Here is a 16,902-nt window from a genome sequence, read left to right as displayed (position 1 = left end):
GGCTCTCCATATGTGACCATTCTCTTTCAAAAACTACTAACTTGTATGTCGTAAATTCACGTTTAAACTTAATAAAGTGCAAAATCTGGCTGAAATTGAACAAGTATGTGAGGGAAATATGTTGGGACGCGAATTTATTATTTCTACTATGGTGAAGGTTTGACTTATGAATATTAAATAAGAACGTTATTGGATGGTTGCAATTAACGTCAGTAGCTTATTAATATCCATGAGTTAAGCCTTCACAATAGTAGGGGCTCACAAAGAACCTTTCTGGAACGTTCTTATCGCTTTATAAAGACCCACATTATATTGTTGGTAACAATTTGTTGATTGATTAATTTTTTTATTCATATAACAAAATCTTATTTTATGTAATTACAAGAAATCAACGTATCATGTACGCGTGAATATTATGAAACCGAGCTAATAATTGAAACCAGTATGTGAATTCAAGAATGGGTTTACGCCACGGGACATTGCTTGGCTAAATGATTTATTAGATGATGTTTTGGTTTTTAATAAAATAGCTTTATTATTATAGTGGATACATATAAAACATGATAGTGGAACCAATGAGCACAAAAACAACGGACGCTTTTTGATGATACACAAACATGGCAGCGTACGTTTGCACGAGATTTTGTATAAACAAATCTAAAGACTCGATTAGATTTATTCAGCGACGGTTTCGAGTTAAAACTAAATGGGTAAGTAAAGAGGTTGCATTCATTTTCAAAATAAAATTTCAGAAATAGATAGCACAAGATGATATCGTGTTCCTCTGTATTAGGCAGCAACAAGGCCGAAGTTTCCAGCCACTGAACTTGCTCTGCACAACTTTGACACAAGCTACAGTATACAGTTAAGGGACCTATGGCCCTCTATTAGAGTTGCCATGCTGTGTGAACAAAAGTATGGAGCGCTGATAAACAGTTTCTCTTCAGCACCCAATGTAATAAACGAATTGGAAGCTCAAGGATGTAAAGACTTCATCAGTATTGACTGCACCAGAAATGAAGTCCATCTATCTTCACAGGACTCCACGACTTCACACAGAGCTTCAACAGAGCTTCAATCCAGTATAAGTCCCGATATAAAATGTCTTGTTTTCCCCAAAGGAGACATATCTAGATTTAAGCCTGCTGGGTGAGGATTACTAAAAATTCTCATTTTCTCTGTCGTGTCCTGAGTTGATTATGTTTAATATATCTGTCCTTACTGTAGACCTGACAGCAGTGGCATATTGGGATATTATCTTCTGGATGCTGCCTCAGTGCTGCCTGTTCTAGCATTGGACGTCCAGGCAGGACACACAGTACTGGATCTATGTGCAGCTCCAGGAGGGAAGACTCTTGCTCTCCTGCAGACACATTCAGTCAGTATGTGAACTGCCATATTGCCAACACTCAAAGCGTTTTAATGGAAGAGATGCAGATGATATATGAATGTTGTTGTTTTTTTTTTTTCAGATTATCTGTGGGCGAACGACCTGTCAGGTTCCCGCACAATGCGATTACGCAGGACACTTCAGAGCTACCTGCCTAAAGAATTCCTGGATGAAAACAAAATCCACATCACTTCCACGGATGGTCGGCAGTTAGGCATGACTGAGGAGAAAAGCTTTGACAGAGTTAGTATTGAGCAAAATGTCTGGAAAAGAAAGAATGGCATGTTTTGTGAAGTAAAAGGGAATTCCATGTTATACTAACATACAAATGTTAGGATGTGAATTGAATCACAATACGATTTGATAAAATGATACCATTTGCAATAACAGTCAACAAAAATGCAGATCATCATTTCTTACATTCCACTTCATCAAAATATTATTAATATAATTAACAGGCTTAAGCCCTGTTCACACCAAGAACGATAACTATAAAGATAACGATATTAGCGTCCACACCAGCGATATTGTCTGTTTACTCTAAGCGCACACTCATCTGCTGCTTTAAATTCTCGAGCTTGTGACAGCAGGATGGATTCTGATTGGGTGTCAATGTTTGTATCATTCATCAGCTGGAAAAAGTGTTCTGAAAGTGTATCCAACAATATCGTTTCTCTGTGCCTTTATCGTTATAGCTGTGGTGTGGACTTTGCTATTCTTTAATATTGAGAACGATTTTTAGAACTATATCTTTATCATGCTGGTTCTAGTTTCTACCTTATTAATCATTACTTATCAAGAAAATAAAGAGAGACAGTATTGCATAGCTGAATTTTAAAAATTGAATAAAATTACATGGATAAGGTAAAATATAGTTTTATAATATTTAATATAAAAATATATTCTTTAGCCATTAACTCAATGTAATGTGGTTTTACTTATTTACTGACGTGGCATCTATCTATGAAATTCATACTTTTGTTCAGCAAGAACAAAACTTAACACATTAAATAAAAAATTACACTACAGACAGAAGAAAACAATGTAACAAAAGATTTATATTTCAAACAGAAAACTGTTTCAACATTGATAATAAGAAATGTTTCTCGAGCACCAAATAAACAATAGAGTGATTTCTGAAGGATCATGTGACACCGAAGACTGGAGTAATAACTGCTGAAAATTCAGCTTTGTCATCACATGAATGATAGAACAGTTATTTTAAATTGTAAAAATATTTCCCAATTTTTAATCAAATAAATGTGTCCTGGCCGAGCTTAAGAGACTTCTTGCATAAACAGTATAAAGTTTTGCCAGCCCCAAACTTTTAAATGGTTAGGTTATACTGCTGTGCTTTACCAGCACCTTGTATTTACATTGTGTTCTCTTGATTGTCACACTGGTATATCCTTGTGTGATGTCACTAACGTTTCAAAAATATCTAACATCTGCTATTTGTATGGTTACAGCATGCATCTCTGATAGCAGCACAAATCTGGGCATTGTGCCATTACCTTCAGTTAATCTTCAATTTTAAAAAATTTTTACAGGTGCTTGTAGATGTCCCCTGCACCACAGACAGACACTCTGCAATGGTGGAAGAGAACAATATTTTTAAGAGGTCCAGGACCAAAGAGAGACAGAAACTTCCCCTTTTGCAAACACAGCTGCTTCTGTAAGTATTTTTTAAGTGGTGCAAAAATGCACAGCAAGCATCATTAAAATATTAGTTTGCCCAAAAATGCTGACAATCCTCAGGCCATCCAAATCAGATCAGAAATATGCACTGATCAAGCATCAAGGAATACAGTCCAAAACATTTCTAAACAAATATATCAGTGGATTTTGGTGTGAGAGGACAACATGGGAAGGACTTTGTCACTGGAGTATGCATAGTTCTGGATTATGGACCATTTAAGTTTAAAGTTAAACATTGGGTTTATTACATTACAAATATACATTTTCGTGTGAACTGTTGCTTTAATAATGTCTTAATATTTATTAATCGTTCACTGGGCTTTTTTTTTTTTTTTTTTTCATATTTTGTTGAATGTGTTTTGTGATTGTGTCCATGAAGACTGACTGCGAACTGACATTAATCAGTCTGATGTTTCATATTCTGTCAAGGGCAGGGATCCAGGCCACGCGACGGGGTGGAAAAGTTGTGTACTCTACTTGTTCCCTGTCCCAGCTGCAGAATGAGTGTGTGGTGCAACAGGCCATAAGTCTCGCTCAGCAGGAGCTGGGAATCACAGTGCAGGTTCAGGACCTCAGATGGTTTGCGCAACGCTTTTCTGACACTTTCCACTTTGCGCCACAGTTAAGTGTCGGGGAGTTGGTTTTACCACACCTTTGTGCTAACTTTGGACCAATTTATATGTGTAAATTACAACGAATGAACTAGATGGACATTCAGATATTAGCTCAACAGCCATCATCACACGTTTGCGCTTCAGTAGTGCCCCCTAGTGGCCAGACATGGAACTATTTCAGCCTATAAGACTGTCATAAATCCACCATTTTACTGTTGTACATGAAAATCATGTCATTGTCATTATTTTGTAAATCATGTTATTTGATTATCAAATTTATTAAAGTTCAATATGGCGCAAAAAGACCAAAGCAGTCTTGTTTTTCCAGTTGACTCTTCCCTCTTGTGTAGAACAATGAAAAGCTAAAGCCAACGTTCATGCTATGATGACAACTCAACTAAAAAAAATGATCCGATTCAGGAGTGAAGCATGCAGCAATTTGGAAAGTGTTTTTGAAAACTGAGAATCCAAGGTTTGGTCAGTAGGGGGCGTCCAAAGATCGTTATAGAACTGACTATTAGCTGTTAAAACTAGAAACAAACGAGACTGACATTGTCTTCCAGCATGTTTCAAACAGCACTGTTCTTCCTGTCATGGAGAGGGCTAAAACATGATGATATTACTTTTGAATGTTATATTTTTTTATATTAATGGAGCAGTTAATTTGCCTGAAGGATGCACAGAAATTTTAAAACAAAAATGTGTTAGATGCTGAATCTAATCACCATTAGTTTTCTTTATTTTTGAATAGTTTAAATTTGTATTCTCTCAATTAATGAGGCCTAAAAGCTGAATGCATAATAATTATTAAATTTTCTTCTACAATAGTCTCAAGTGGCAGGACACTCCTGAATCTGGTTGAAAATTCGTATATCGGCTGCCCACAAACAAATTCAAACTGGAAAATTTGAGTTTATCTCTATACACAGGCATTTTGATTGAGTATTATGTGGGGTTTATAATAACATATTCATTATAAGGATAAAGAGTATCCGTGAGCAAGACGAGCAACGCTCTTATGAATGCTGTATGGGCTGATGTGTCTGCAGCACTTCTACACCTAATGTTTGTGCTCCGAATGTGTCGTTTAGATTTGGCATCAGAGGAGTGTTTTGTTTTCTGCTAGCATATAAAAGGTTCAATTTTCCCCCGGTTGTCCATGAACCTTGTGTCTATTCCGGGCAATGTAGCATGAAAAGGTGTGCGCATTTTAGGAAGAGGGGTTGACGAGAGCCATCGACTCCCCGCTATCATTAAGCTGCTCGGAAACTGTTCCATCGGTGCCAGAGTCGAGATTGGCCGAGCAGTCGTTTACTCGCCGGCTTCTCGTTGAACATTAAGGACGCAAGAGGATACTAAAATGGGATGCTTTCCCCTCGTTTTCCCCTTCGCCTTTTATTCCACAGATGAGTGCAGATAATTTTCTGTGCGATTGTGAGTGATTACTGTATTACCGCGGTAATATAGGGTTATTTGGGAATGCAAAGAGAATTAATGACACATAAAAACTATTTTTGCATTGACTGCCTCTCTCGGCCGGGATATTTCTCCATGCCTGCATCTTGTGATTACCTAAACGTATTGTAAATATGTGTTTCCTATGGGCTTTTACATAAATTTACATTTTTTAACACTCAGGAGACAGAGGGACCATTAGGGACGAGTTATTTTCATCTATACGTTTTATTCATTATTGACTTTGACACTGCTGAGGATGCTGGCATCTGATCATTTGGCGAGCACCTTGCCAATGATGTAAATCGGATGTAGATCTTTGTAATGACAGAAACATGTCGGGAATACCGTCTGGACGCCGAGGCCTTATAATGAGGGAATCTCAGATGTCCGTAGGTGGGTGAAAGTCATAACGGCTTCCCCTGGAAAAGGCAAACATGAGTGTTTTGTGGGGAAAAAACTACTTACGATTCAATCACACAGCCCAGTATTCTTGCTGGAACTTTTGCAAAGTTTATTTCAAAACTGCAGGGCCCCTCCAAAGGGTCACGCTCACTCCTCTGATTCCCTCGTTTGTATGTTAGATTAGTGTATTGATTAATTACTAAAATACAACAGTTAAGAAGATAGTCCACCTAAAAAATGGTATTTTCAGTCCTATATGAACTTCTTTCTTCTGCTGAGCACAACATATTTTAAAATAATGGCAGTGAAAGTCAATGGGGTTCAATGTTGTTTTGGACCTGGATACAAACAGTTCTTCACAGTATCTTCTTTTGTGCGTAAGTTATACAGGTTTTGATTAATGACATGGGAGTGACTTTTTCTGCAGAACACAAAATAGAATTTAATAAGATCAAGTTTTGGTTCTAGTTAAATTCAGTCCATGGGAACAGAAATTGAAAACAAACGAAAGAAAGTCTGTCCATGAGTACATTTTTATTTTTGTGTGGACTATCCTTTTAACCTGTGTCATATTAAACATTACAGATATTATGTATATATTTTATGCCTCCAGTCGCTCAAACCTTCAAATGGATCAGTAAATCTCTGTACCTTTAACTGAAAATTGAGTGTTTAATCTTGTCATTTTACATTACTGACACACTATTTTCCTATTTTGATATTGGAAGGTTGCTTTGACGCAATCTGTATTGTTAAAAGCGCTTTATAAATAAAGGTGACTTGACTTGTACTCCATGTTTGTTCTAATGTCCACAAGCTGTAACATCGTATTCACATAAAGGTAACGCCTGACCTTAGGTGCTTCAGTGATAAGATATCTGATTGTTGTAGGTGGTGTGAAGCTCTGGCCTGAGGCATATCCTACTGCTCGGATGTCTGTGGTATGAGCCGCATATCTGAATAGCCCAGCATAAGGCCTCAGCACTCACTCTTCAGACTGTGGATCAAGGGTGGCCTGGCCTCAGGGACTTTTTATGATAGGAGAGTCAACTTGGAGGCCAGATGCCTTAACCAAATGTCTGTGCGATGTAATTATTTATATTTCATTTTTACAATTAAATTACAGATATTAAATATTTTAAAATGTAATCCAGGAATCAAATTTATGCTGATGATTTCACTGTGAGAATCTTAAAACAGACAAGTGAAATATATATTTTTTAATTTGTGTAATTTTGCAATACAACACAGTTTCATTTTAGACACACAAAGGTCCAGAGAAACTGGTATCTATAAATTGCATAATGCTGCAGACATTTGTTTGTATTATATGGATTTTTTTTTCAGTAAAAACAGTAATATTTTTTATTATTATTTGAATATATATTAAAATGTAATTTATTCCTGTAATGGCAAAGCTGAAATTTCTTTGTCACATGATCCTTCAGAAATCATTCTAATTTCTTTTTTTATTTCCTTTTTTTAGTCAAAGAATCATCCAAATAATGCTTTTCAACGATGATAATATTAAATATTTAAAATTGAGCACCAAATCAGCATATTAGAATGATGTCTGAAGGATTGTATGACCATTAAAGAGTTTGTCCAAATAAAGAGTTACATTAAATTGTAATAACAAATCACATTATTGCTATATTTACTCTTTTAAATCAAATACTGTAAATGCAGCATAAGATTGGGTGAGCACAAATATTCCAAACATTTGACCACAAGTGTACATATAGCTATGGTCCAGTCCACTGTCTCTGTCTCTGTCTCTGTCTCTGAGGTGCATCCGTCATTACTAATGCAATGCAGCATTCAGATAATCACAGTTAAAACATTCTGCTGAAGCAGCATTCTATGAACCGTCCCATGATGCTTAGCATGAATTACCACACCATACATCTTCCCGCTTAATCTACCATTAAGAAAATAAATCCTCGCAGGCAACAGCCATTTCAATACATGTTTTGCCCGTGATTGTCTGCTTTCACAGTAGTGAAATGTCTTGCCTAACTCTCAAGTGTCCGGTGGAGACTTAATCCATATGACTGTGTCCTGCATTCAAAGAGTGCTGAGCTTCCCTCCGCATGCCCACAATGCCACTCTCCCTGTCTGAAAGGTATGTGTAGTGTGGCATTGATGTGTAATTACGTGTGACTGAAACAGCGCCTTGGTGACAGGCTTTAGAGTGCTGCGGTTGGCTTGGGTGAGCTCTCCCCAGAAAAGAGGGGTTTTCTTTGCCCTTAAGAGGATTAAGTGGGGTTGTGATAACAGAGGGATAAAAAGAAGAGAATTGAATCAGAAAAGAGAGCTGGGACCAAAGAGGGTGACCTCTCGCAACCGAGTTCAAACACCTGTTGTCATCGTCCCATCATCAGCGCTTTCTCAGTCACGCTGCTGCTTTTCTCTCTCTTAAATATTTTAATTTGCGATATTAAAGCACATTCATTTACATTCAGGTCTAACGTGCATTAATAGTTGGCATCTTTCATTTTTTGGGCTAATTTCTGAGTGAGCCGTTTTCTTTGATGTGTATCTGAGCAATGTGCTGTTGGAGAGATTTACCTCAGCTGACAGCTTGGAGAGTATGTGGCAAAATTGCAGTGCCAGCGGGCTAAAAGAATGCTGGGAACAGGATTAGGATCATATTCTGGCAGTGCTTGTCACTTCTTCAATGGGCTGGGGTTCCTTATGGTGGCAGCTTTCATTCTCCATGCAGCTAAAACCAAAAAGGAGAGCATGAGGGAAAGAAGTTTGGATTGAATGGTACACTGTGATTTTTGTGCTAGGCATGCTTGAGGTCCATTTTGTGCTTGTGTGTCTGTAACGGACTGTCTGACGGTGACACCTGATTAAACACTAAGGTGAATTTAGAAACCGCTTAATAATTGAATTCGGATGCTGTGGAGCTTAGCAGTAACAGCTGTTTGTTTTGGTACCGTCTGATTTAAAACCCCCTTGTTGTGTCGGGGTCAGTTTGAACAGCATTCGATTTCAAAACGCCTGAAAAGCTGATTCATTTGTGACTATTTCCCCGGTAGGGTAATGTGCATGCAAAGTGTCAACACATAGGTGTGTTTTGGAACAGCTGTATATATTTTGCTAACTTTTGTGTTGGGGTCATATTGACCCCCCCAATTAATTTTCAACGACCTTGTCAAACACTAAAATGTAATAAAAATGTAATTTCATGAAAATCTGAATCAAACAAGGAAAATTCACTTTTTCTTTATATTGTTGAATTTCACAGTTAAAAAAAAAAATAGATTAGATTAGATTTTTGGATCTCTCTTACTGTCTCTATAACTAGACTGTTGCAGCACAGAAAAAAAAAAGTGTGAGAAACCCATTTACCCTCACAAGAGTTTGAGAAGCAGGCATATGAAGGCAGCTAAAATTGTGCATCTGTGCAGCTAATTTTGAACATAAAAATATGTGGGTCAACTTGACCCCAACACAATAGAAATAACATGGAATTATTAAATTACATACATTTTTGAGTCTCTGACAAGCTACAATAGAGGTTTGCTGTATTTACACCAATCTTTAGTGCTTTTCAAAGTGTAAATTTTTTGGAAAATTGCATGGAAACCATGTGGGTCTATTTCTAACCTTGCGGGTCTCATTACATGCGATAGTAAAGAGGACTTGACCTTGTTGTCACATAATTTGTATCAAATCCCTGGAGGCTGTTTGTTTTTGCATGTTTCTGGTTAGGGAGGCCAGTCGCGAAACTAGATAATAGAGATGCTATTGACACTGTTGGCTTGCTTGAACATTTTACCTTCAAGTTAATTGCTGTTTTGCATAGTTTTTTTCATCATGAAGCATTCTGCCCTCCCATGTGTGTTTTGATCTACTCAAAAGGTTGAATGTTATAACGCATTACAATCAGCTGTATTTAAATATGGCACAAGGCATTTTAAAATGCAGTTAGCAGCCCCATCAAGGGCACTGAGAACACGGTGGCAGTGGCATCAAGCCTCTGGTAAAATGCACACAGAGGGGAGACCCTCTTTATGTGAGCAAAGGGCTTATGCATTTTGACAAACCACACTGTTTAAGATATAATAGCAGCATAATCACAGCCCCAGGCTGTCATTCTTCAGCATAATGGCCTGCTTATTCATCTGGGATGGCTTATGTCCCCACAACGATTTTATTTCCCAAGATTACCTTGTTTTCTTGTTCTCCTAACTCTCATTTCCTTGTTTTTTCTGTTGTCCTACCTCCCCAATTTTATCATCACCTTGTTTCTCAGCTACTTTCTAAGCCCCTAATTCAAATTCACTTGACTTTTAGTGAAAAACAATCCATTAGTATTTTAATCTAAAAATACACTTTAATCTTAAATTCAGCATGATCACAGTCATTTGGATTTATTTAATGTAGTATTTTGATGGTGAAGGACAGAAAATAAATATGCGGTATATATTTATAAAGATGTCCAAGCAATGTTTTATTGAAGTTTTATTTTACAAGTTTTTAAATCTACAGTTGACATAGGGAAAGATGTGTATACTTCTGGAACACTCTCCACCAACATAGGCTACAAATTCACCACTTTGTGTGATGTCGTGAGTGACTGTATATTGATGTTCACAGTGACAATGAAAGAGTTACAAAGACGACCAGACTGTATAGGTTAAATAATCTGGGGGAGACGCAGGCGGGCTGTGCGGCCCACCCAGTACAATCTTACAAAGGGACAGCTACCAGAATCATCACAGGGTTAAATTCTTCTCAATCTAAAACATAGAACTTTTACATTTGCCTTACCAGTAAACATTTATAGATAGACTTTGCATTGTACATATTAAAATACTTTACAAACACAATGAGAGCTCAGCACTGAGAGGGAAAGAATGAGCAGAGGGGGAGCTGCCGTACATGGAAGTGCTTTGCTTTCTACTTGAGAACTTCTCCTTGTACTGGACTGTCCAGCATTTGACCACTATTAAGGATTGTTTCCAGTTGCAACATTTATATGCACTTAAGCACTAGTTTTCTTCAGAGTATTTTTCCTCTGAGTGTTAATATGGCAGTCTCCAATGATATGCATGGTCTATAATTGCATTTCTTCCACTGCCTGAGGCTACATGTAATTAAAAGCTTTGCATATGTAGTCAATGAAATCATTTCCTCATTACCCAACCATCCTCAATTTACAGAGGTTTAATCCTGACCATTAAACAGGTTAGGTTTAATTAATCTATTTAGTTGTGCAAGATTTACATTTACAAGTTGTGTGATGTGTAATTTGAGAACCACGATAATTGAATTAAAAGAAAGTTCTTTTCAGATTCTGGTGTATAGTGCATGCAACTGGCTGAGATCATCTCCAAAAAGTGCTTATATCAAACATCTACGCCCATCCAAAACATAAATAACACTAAATCTAATCCAGGGCCTGTCTGTCTTTTATGCAAAGCTGACAAATGTATTATGATAATGAATTAAATGAGAGCTTCATCCTTTTATTGTCTATTTAAGCTTCAAAACAACAAGCCCTCTAAATGAGTCTGAGATTTTCACTAGTCTCAACCTCAGTCCCATACTTTTCTGAGTATTGGCTCTCATTTTAGAAGTCCAGGTGGCATGTTAGTAGTGGTAGAGAGATGTTCCCTTGCTCAGGTAGGTTTCAGTCTCCTGCTCAGTTGGGCAGCGTGTCCAGGCCCAGTGATGCTGCGTGCTGCTTTGCCCGCAAGCGTAGGTTCTCAATGCTGGTGGTCTTGCTATTGTGGCTAGGAAGGCTTCCAGAGGCCTGCAGCAGAGGGCTGTTCCAAACCTGTTGCGCGTGGTGAGACAGGGACTGATAGTAGGACTGGCAGGGGAGGGAGCCCAGGGGTGCTGGCATGTTGACATTCATGCCCAGGTATGGTATAGAAGACGGGGTCGCCATGTCGAAAGACGGATAATGAACCAGGTTGTTGGTGGCTGCCATGTGCTGGCGAAACTGCTCCTGCAGACGGAAGAGGCTGAGCGGTGACGAGGAGTATGAGTGACTCTGAGAGATCCCACCGGTCACACCGCTAGAGGAAGATGAGATAGCCGGGGAGCCAAGAGGAGAATCTAAGGACACAAACATGGTTGTCAAGATTTAGATTAAAATGCTTGTTAGATATTTGCCCCCCTTAAAATGTCATTCTGGTATTTGATGCATCCTTTCACACTCTAAAATCAAAGGCTCCAAAGGGGTTTTATTTACAGCAAATCCATGAGAACTATTTTGGTTCCCCAAAGAACCTTTCAGTGAACAAAAGAATAATTTTGTTCTTAGTATGAAGAACATTTTATTCTTCTAAAGAACTTTTTTTTTTCCACTATAAAGAACATTTTGTGCAATGGAAAGGTTGCAATGAAATTGGAAGAGCAGTAAATAGCAAATACGTACCTGGTTTGGGGCTGAGACGTTTGCAAAGTGGGGAAAGGTTTCCAGGTGCTGGTTCTTTCTCAACCTTCAGATCTTCTCTGTGCTGCTTTATCTCTTCTTCCTTGTCAGTTGCGTTGTCCTCTGTGGCCGATTCGCTGCCTGACTGCTCTGCCGATGTCACATTAAGCTCAACGCTAAGTTCTGATCCCAGTGCGTGAGGAGCCGCCTCTGCTTCCATGGAGGAGGAAGAGGAGGATGATGAAGGTGGCTGGTTCTCAAGATTTATGCTGGAAGGGGCCTCATCCTTATCGTTTGTTGCTAGGGGCCCATCTGTGGAGACATCTTTCTGCTTCTGCAGTTGCTCCTTTTGGAGGCTTCGCTGCTTCTTACGAAACTTTGCACGGCGGTTCTTGAACCATACCTGGTGGCCAAAAGACAAGGTGCAGATACATGATAAATAAAGGTGTTTGTAGACATTAGTAATATGATGAAATTGGTCATTTCTTACCTGTACACGTGCCTCAGGAAGGTTGGTGCACATGGCCAGGCGCTCCCGCATCACAACATCGGGATAGTGCGTTTTCTGAAAGGTCTTCTCCAACGCTTCCAGTTGCTGGGCCGTGAAAGCGGTGCGACTGCGGCGTTGTTTGCGATGTTGAGAGCCGTAGCGAGCCTCAAGTATGATATCTTGAAATGTACAGCCGTTGGAAGAAAAAAGACACGGCATATTTAATTCAGTGTACTATCACAATTATTTGGTGTGTTAAAGGGAGGGAGAGAGAGAACGCACTTACCAGCCAGTCTCTCCGCGAGCGTGAGCGCATGAACGGACGGCCGATAGTCAGGCGCGTGCTGCGCCTGTTGCGCCGCCTGTTGATGCAGGTTGTACATGGCGCTCAGTGAGTTCATGGCGTGGAGAGAGTATCCGTTCACTCCGTAGTGTTGCATGATTCAAAAATATCTGCAAAAATAAGAATGAGCTATAATGAGTTTTAACACTGAGCTTTTTCTATTTGTTAAAACATATTTTTACAATCACAAAAGTTAGCTTGAGAGTTAAACTCAAAGTTAAAAGTCAGACTAGATGCTTCCGAACTGAAGTGGCGTTGTATGAGGAGGCAGCCTAAAGCAGCAGTATTTTTTTCAGTGTAGCCTATATGATAAATGGACAAAATGTAGCCTATGTACTGTCATTATGGTCGGCTATATTTCGGAAACATGGGCCTCTTAGAGTTACATTTGACAATATAATTATTTGACACTTTGGTGCTAGGTGCCAAGACTGCGGCTATAAAATTAAAGACATATAATTCCTTAAAATGCCTTAAATGCAGTGAATAATTCGCATTCTGAGATGATCAGGCCTTAAAGACACTGAACACTTTACTTCACTATAGTCTAAGTCTGTTTTTATTTGTACCTTAAATGGTCCAGCTTGTTAAATGTATTGAAACAAATATTTGAATTACCATCTCGCTTTCTAATGTGATATTTTTGTGTGCGCGTAGTTATGTAGTCTATAATCAATCAGTAGGCGGCTGTCAGTTTATTGCTTGAGTGTCAAGTAGCACTTTTAAAAATCCGCTTATAGGAGCGGAACTGTGTTCATTAATATCCAATTATTGTTTTGTCCAATCCATTAGTCGTACACAAGGAATTAATTGGTGCAATTATCACTTGTTTACCTAATGAGCTCCGACTTATGCTTACTACATTAGATTTATAATTTCAGAGCCAAATTACCGTAGCGAATCCTTTAAAAACAGTTGTCAATGAATCATTGATTGATTTTAGTTAGATCTAGGCCTAGGCTATTTAAGCAATGAACGAATGTTTCGATACAGACTTCGTTATATCGGTTCTGTCATCGAAATTTAATTTTACTCATAATTTCATATGCTAGGACTTGGAAAGACGATATTTTAATCGTAATATTTACAATTTACTGATGATTGCACGGGATGCTATTCATTTAATAATTTGGCCATGAGGTTTAGTGTCCTGCTTCTCCAGTAATTTTTCACAGTCGATTTAAGATTTTCATAGATAAAATGAAAGGCTCCAGGACACGATTAGATATGTATTAGTATAGAAGTGGTTGACAGGCACGAATATCTCCGAGGTCAATGCACTGCGCATTATTAAGAGAGAAAGTATATGCTCCCGCACATGGCGGGTGTCCAGGGATTTGTAACAGCCTCGAGTTTTAAACTAAATTGTGTTTCCAACCAGCACTTAAATTGCTCGTTATTTACTTCGATTCAATTTGTTTGTAGCCTACATTAAATTAATGAACTAGGCTACATGTAAAAAATTAAAAAATAATAAAAAAACATGCATAGCCTACTAATTCATCAAAATCAAAATCAAATTACGTTAAAATAGTCTATCTAACACAATTTGAAGTTATGGGCTATTTTTTGAGCACTTCTGTAGCAATAATAATAATAGGCTAATAATAATTAGATATAAGTTATAATTCTTTGTAATTATTATATAATAATTCTGACACTAATTGGCAAACATTATGTAGCTTATTTCGCATTGTGACAACTTGTGTATGTTTGCCATATTTGTTTCATGATAATTCAGTGCCATTTTAATAAGACAAATTCAAAAATAATTTCCATAGCTTAGTGGTATTATTTAGATTTACCAATGTTGTTTAATTGTTAATATTTTAGTAATAATTAAATTACTATTAAATTGTGACCTGTTTTGTTGTTGTTGTTTTTGTTGTTATTATTTCTGCATTTATATAATCTTGTTGCTTCAAGTAAAAATTATATGCTATAAAATAAAAATGATAGGCTATAAAGTTTTTTTTAAGTGCCGTTTTTCTTTGCAATAGCTTAATTGCCTTTCGTTGTCATCCTATGCAGTTTTGTAACCGGCGACTGCCATTATGTCTTTTCGGAACTTAAGGAAGGAAATTTGTTTGGAGGGCTTGTTTAAAGGTTTTTGTGCGCGTGAACTATCCTTTTCTGTTATAGGCCACCGAAACGCGTACCTTCCTCAGCGTGCAAGCTTCTGAATGACACTCGGAGTGCCCATTCCCAGACTATTAAGTGAGTGCCCCGTCTGATGCATGTGATCAGAGGGCAAGAGGGAATAGTTTAATTCGCTTGGACAGAAGGTGCTTTGCTAAACATTTACTTTTCTCCCCCAAGTATTTGAATTGAATGGGGTCCGTTTCTCTCCCTCCCTTCTCTCGCGGCCCCTTATCCCATCGCCCCGGGGCCACGTTTTGGCTGAGATGTATGGCTTCTCTGCGGGTAAAATATGCATGTTGATCCCCATTTGGGTCCCCGTCTAATGGAAGTGCAAATAGGTTTCGACTGTGGAGACCTCCATTTATCATCACCGCTGACACGGACGGACGTATACAGTGAGTATACATGTGTGTGCGTGGCTTCAAGAAATGCTCACGTGTGTTTTCCAAGCAATATGTGTCTAAAGAGATGTGTTATAGGCCTATATCAACTTACGTTTTCTACGTTTAATGCATTGTCATTCCATCTATGTGTATAGGATGTTATAGCTGAAAAAAAGAATAGGCTACACACATTTTAAGATAGTAGCCTAATAAAAACGAAAAACAACTGACCAGCGATCAATCTAATAGGCCTAGTAATTTAGTACGACCAGATAATAATACCAGCAATAATAGGCTAACAATAGTAATGTATGATTTAGCCTACCGTTCATGTTTGTGAAATATTTGTTTAAGCGAACTTTGATAAACGTCCAAATTTAGCCACAGGCCAACTAATATTTCGCACAAAGGGCAGCTTATTTTAATACTGTGTCTCGCTGCTATTGTAGTCTGTTCATCCGCCTGTTACTGCTGCAGGCAGTGTGACACTCCATGCTTCGATTATTAAAACCTCATTATGCAAATTGGCATGTACAGTTCAACTTTTTGATCCGACTAAATTAGGAAAAATGTTAGCGTTAAAAACCCATTTGACCCGGGGGCACTATTTATCGCGTCTCGCATGACATATATTTATATTGTCACTCATATTTTTGTATCCCTCGCTGTCCAAGGCCCCCCACATTTATGTTAAACGCAAAGAGTTTTATCTTACTCCATTTCTAAGTTGGCCTATCTCTAGTTGAAATGTATTTTATATCAGATTTTAATAATTCTGAAGAGAGGACAATAATAGTTTTAGCCCACTTTTAGGGCTAATTTAAATTTTAAGTTTTAAGGAAGGCATCCTGGCGCACGCTTAAAATAAACTCTTGAATTCTCCTATGTTATGTCTTTGTCACACATAAGTTATTTATTTATTTATTTTAATAATTGAGTTGTGCCCTCTGGAATACAATTATGTATCTCAGGGGGAAAAAAAATACACTTTAAAATTAAAAAAGTCTAGGCTATATGAAGAGTAGCCTATAAAGAAAAACTGCCAGAATCATTTAGGCTATTTAATATTATTTAAGCTAGGCTATATTTTAGATAGGCTATTACTGAACTCACACATTTAAATCTTACTGTTATTGGTTTATTATGTTTTACGTAAATAATTGCATAAACAAGTCGTTTCTTACCTCAGTCTTGTCCTTTATCCAGTATCTTACACTGTCACTTGATATTTTGTTGCTTGTAGCCCGGAGTATTTCCCAGATGTCCTTATCGCGTTTCTCAAAGTCTAAGAACCCATTCAAATGTATCCGCTAAGTATCAAGCGACTCCAAATCGTTCCCTGCGCGCTCTTCTCAGCACATTGCGTCCATCTATTGACACGCGCTTTGAGGAGGGATTTTAAAGAGCTCCGCGTAACATCAAGGAGGCTTGCTACTGGTCCTTGAAGCTGTCAATCAAAGCTCGACGATACTTTGCTGGCTGCATTTGGACTCGGAAACCAATTGACCCTTTACTTGAAGTCTTAAATCACGCACTTGAGAGCACTAATGTCCACTCACAAACGCTTTTGCTTATGAACAATATA

General features: G+C 38.0%; 2 protein-coding genes across 6 annotated transcripts; one reads left to right on the top strand and one right to left on the bottom strand.

The window, feature by feature from the left end:
• The first annotated feature begins 274 nt into the window (after positions 1-274).
• nsun4 (NOP2/Sun RNA methyltransferase 4) lies at positions 275-4,032 on the top strand. 4 transcript variants are annotated; one of them, XM_058752401.1, is made up of 7 exons: positions 279-710; positions 794-955; positions 1,040-1,149; positions 1,228-1,382; positions 1,473-1,633; positions 2,941-3,065; positions 3,518-4,032. In XM_058752401.1, the coding sequence occupies exons 1-7, from the start codon at positions 618-620 to the stop codon at positions 3,792-3,794; spliced, it is 1,083 nt and encodes a 360-aa protein (XP_058608384.1). In that variant the 5' UTR covers positions 279-617; the 3' UTR covers positions 3,795-4,032. The 4 variants fall into 4 exon arrangements, with proteins under 4 accessions (XP_058608400.1, XP_058608384.1, XP_058608392.1 ...); XM_058752417.1 differs by having other exon boundaries at positions 275-710; positions 794-1,149; positions 3,523-3,735; XM_058752409.1 differs by having other exon boundaries at positions 280-710; positions 798-1,149.
• Positions 4,033-10,000: 5,968 nt separating this feature from the next.
• dmbx1a (diencephalon/mesencephalon homeobox 1a) lies at positions 10,001-16,645 on the bottom strand. Of its 2 annotated transcripts, none has more exons than XM_058752368.1 (5): positions 16,502-16,645; positions 12,737-12,902; positions 12,450-12,644; positions 11,963-12,362; positions 10,001-11,640 (listed from the first exon to the last, which is right to left on the bottom strand). In XM_058752368.1, exons 2-5 carry the CDS (start codon positions 12,887-12,889, stop codon positions 11,222-11,224), a joined length of 1,167 nt encoding a protein of 388 aa, XP_058608351.1. In that variant the 5' UTR covers positions 12,890-12,902; positions 16,502-16,645; the 3' UTR covers positions 10,001-11,221. The 2 variants fall into 2 exon arrangements, with proteins under 2 accessions (XP_058608351.1, XP_058608361.1); XM_058752378.1 differs by having other exon boundaries at positions 12,450-12,628; positions 12,736-12,902; positions 16,502-16,638.
• Between the last annotated feature and the right edge of the window lie 257 nt (positions 16,646-16,902).

This window comes from Onychostoma macrolepis, chromosome 02 (assembly GCF_012432095.1).
Source record: "Onychostoma macrolepis isolate SWU-2019 chromosome 02, ASM1243209v1, whole genome shotgun sequence".
Lineage (NCBI taxonomy): Eukaryota > Metazoa > Chordata > Actinopteri > Cypriniformes > Cyprinidae > Onychostoma > Onychostoma macrolepis.
This window is presented reverse-complemented; position numbering and strand designations above follow the sequence as displayed.

Excerpts from the sequence above, each read along its gene's own strand:
- nsun4 (XM_058752392.1), top strand. The coding sequence starts at position 618 with ATGGCAGCGTACGTTTGCACGAGATTTTGTATAAACAAATCTAAAGAC. Across the intron at positions 711-793 it reads TTCGAGTTAAAACTAAATGG|GCAGCAACAAGGCCGAAGTT; the intron begins GTAAGTAAAGAG and ends CCTCTGTATTAG. Across the intron at positions 1,383-1,472 it reads CCTGCAGACACATTCAGTCA|ATTATCTGTGGGCGAACGAC; the intron begins GTATGTGAACTG and ends TTTTTTTTTCAG.
- dmbx1a (XM_058752368.1), bottom strand. The coding sequence starts at position 12,889 with ATGCAACACTACGGAGTGAACGGATACTCTCTCCACGCCATGAACTCA. Across the intron at positions 12,363-12,449 it reads TTCCTGAGGCACGTGTACAG|GTATGGTTCAAGAACCGCCG; the intron begins GTAAGAAATGAC and ends TTTGGCCACCAG. Across the intron at positions 11,641-11,962 it reads ACGTCTCAGCCCCAAACCAG|ATTCTCCTCTTGGCTCCCCG; the intron begins GTACGTATTTGC and ends TTGTGTCCTTAG.